This window comes from Sphaeroforma arctica (assembly GCF_001186125.1).
Source record: "Sphaeroforma arctica JP610 unplaced genomic scaffold supercont1.71, whole genome shotgun sequence".
Taxonomy (NCBI): Eukaryota; class Ichthyosporea; order Ichthyophonida; genus Sphaeroforma; species Sphaeroforma arctica.
The window spans coordinates 124,345-127,195 of NW_014040487.1; the positions used below are offsets into that span (position 1 = coordinate 124,345).

General features: G+C 41.1%; 1 protein-coding gene across 1 annotated transcript in view; it reads right to left on the reverse strand.

Moving 5' to 3' along the window:
* The window catches only part of SARC_01730 (hypothetical protein), a gene marked incomplete at both ends in the record, with an annotated part of 4,864 nt that extends 2,282 nt beyond the window's left edge, over positions 1 to 2,582 (reverse strand). Inside the window, 5 exons of the mRNA XM_014304541.1 lie at positions 320 to 529; positions 1,168 to 1,307; positions 1,800 to 1,942; positions 2,143 to 2,280; positions 2,526 to 2,582. Coding sequence (XP_014160016.1) covers positions 320 to 529; positions 1,168 to 1,307; positions 1,800 to 1,942; positions 2,143 to 2,280; positions 2,526 to 2,582 — 688 coding nt within the window. The remainder of the gene's footprint in view (positions 1 to 319; positions 530 to 1,167; positions 1,308 to 1,799; positions 1,943 to 2,142; positions 2,281 to 2,525) is intronic.
* Positions 2,583 to 2,851: the final 269 nt, after the last annotated feature.

Below are 2,851 nucleotides of genomic sequence, written 5' to 3' on the forward strand. Positions count from 1 at the left end.
TATATATATATGAAAGATGTAAATATCTAACGTACATATATATATATATAAATATATACTCACACAAACACCCACCCACGCACACGCGCACGCACACGCACACGCACACGCGCACGCATACTAACACCCACCCACCCATATACATTCATACACACACCCTCTCACTCACTCACTCACTCACATTCACATAAACACACACACACACACATATATATATATATATATATATATATATATGCATTATGTTCGAAATCAAGTAGGTCTACATATGCAAAGAAGTTATACACGAACGCGCACTCATACACATGCAGCTGATTACCGATAGTCTTGTTGATACTATCCACAGCGTTCGATCTATCCTGCATGTAGGCACTGCCCTGATTATCCTGCAGTTGCATCTGTTGGTACGACGCGTGCTGTGTGCTGGGTCCTGCAGGACCTCCCATTTCTATTGCATGTGATTCCTCCTGTTGTACACCTTGTCTTTGCCTGAGGTGATCCTTTCCGTAGTGCCCACCGGATGAGTCAGCTGTATACGTATAAAAGTGGATGCACTTAAACGAGGAAATGTACCAACAAGCGCGTTTAAGTGCATGGAGCAGTCTTCAACGTAGTCCTTAGTGATGTATATATATATATATATATATATACAAATACATATAATATGCGATCGGCCTTTTGTCATTGTCCGAAGTGGCCATAACCGAAATGCCCACCGCACGAGTCAGCTACGAAGGCATGGATTGGGATCCACAGATACACTCCCGTATAGAACAAAATACTTATTTACATATACAAACAAGTAAAAGCAGAGTTTTAAATGCACGAGAGACTTTTGTTTTTACCAAAGTGCTCCCTGGTCGCGTCCAGCGTATATTTTCAAGATTAACTTTGCATACCAGATGTACAAAAACATGCGTATATACGTACATGAAAGAGTCTGTACAGTACTTAGACCATCTCAGTACATAAAGTAGCCTTTCACTCTCTGAGTCTCAAAACGCAAGGATGTATATACGTGACAGCTTATAACACGAAAATAGATGCAGCAGGTGTGCACAAGATACCGAAACAACTCGGGTGTAAATCACATCAAAAGGACAGTATCAGGACAGTATAAGATCAGCAAGAGATTGTTATGGTTCGGTAGGGAAACGGGTCACGTACCAGGAGGTGCTGGGGCAAAGCTGAGCTGCTGTGGGGGTCCAGTGGAGCCACTAAACTGTTGACGCCTTTGTTGTTGATGTTGTATATTCTTGGTCCTCTCCTCTAGCACACCCTTAAATCCGCTTGACATAGCAGCCAATCTATGATCAAGTGAGCATAGAACATTTCGAGTTTTATTGCTATTTACAAATGTGTATGAAAACATGCGTGTGCATTCCTGCACTTGTACACCTTCCCTAATACATTTGTGTATAGGTGCATTGATACTTCAGGGAATGCATTTGTAGATTCAAACTGGCCTGAAACACATGCAGAAGTGCAGCAGGTTTTCTGGCATGATCAATTGTGATCTTTTCATGCGATGGAATCAATTCCTTAATTGAATCATACGTATGAGGGGGATGACATGCATAAATGTTCATACGCCTGCTATGATCGTTGCACAACTAGCAAGTACTTTGGATCCTCCATATACGTCTCTCACGCACTCATACGCACGCACTCCACAGTCGCGACATTCGTAGTATATTATACTTGCACATCGACCGACGGCAAGTTGAAAGTTAACATGTATCTAGAATGAACACCAGAAGGGGCACGAGGCTTGTCACTGGCACCGCACATACTCTCACCTGCTTTGTAGAATTACCACGACTGAATTAGAATTGCTCTGTGTTTGGGCCATGCCGCGCGTCTTTGATAGCTGGTATTGTTGTAACCGTGATATCTGGTTGTTGAGGTTGGCTATGTCCTGTTTGATGATGTATGTCAACTCCTGTGTATGGCATGTAAAGAAAATGTAACGTTGAACGGGCAGTAGCCAAGGCGTTTCTGTGCGGAATAATACGGCACGACTTTTGCCGACACTGAGTACCTCTCAGAAGTGATACTCACAGTATTCATTCGTAGCAGTTGCGTGATACACATGCTAAAATAAATAAATTACAGTTATTGTAGTGGATAGGCGGCACCTACCTGAATTTCAACAGGCCGATCTTCAAACATATTCTTTTTCTTGGCTAGCAGCGTGAGCTTCTCTAATTTCCCGAAGGTGTTGTTGATGTCCTTTTGTATTGACTTTGCGATACGTGTGAATTCGCTGGCACCCGATTTCTGGGTATACAAGGTGGTGACAGAGAAACATATAAGACGAAATTTCTTGCTCGGGGAGGGGTGGGAGTTCAGATATGTATTAAGAATTTCTAACAATGTGAAGGCTATCACTGTTAATATATCTGTTAACTAGCGGACGAGGTACAAAAGAATTTCGATGAACGCATACACACTCGAAGATTTTTGCTGTCGAAGATCGAAAGAAAAAGTAACTTGTGAGACTAACAATGCCAAAATCGGCATACGCAAGGCCAGTACGTGGAGAGAGGACATTCAAAAAAATTAACATTGAACGAGTCCATATCAAATTGCACTTGTGAATGTGCGCAAGCGACAATACAACCCCATGTAAGCCGGTTATAAATAAATAAATAAATGTGAAAGCAAAACTCTTAATAATACCTATATCTGTATCTATAAATATATAAACACACACACACACAGACATATATACACACACACAGAAAGTCACACCCACAGACACAGACACAGACACAGACATATATATATATATATAACTATATATATAACTATATATATATATATATATACTACCCACTCACACATATAC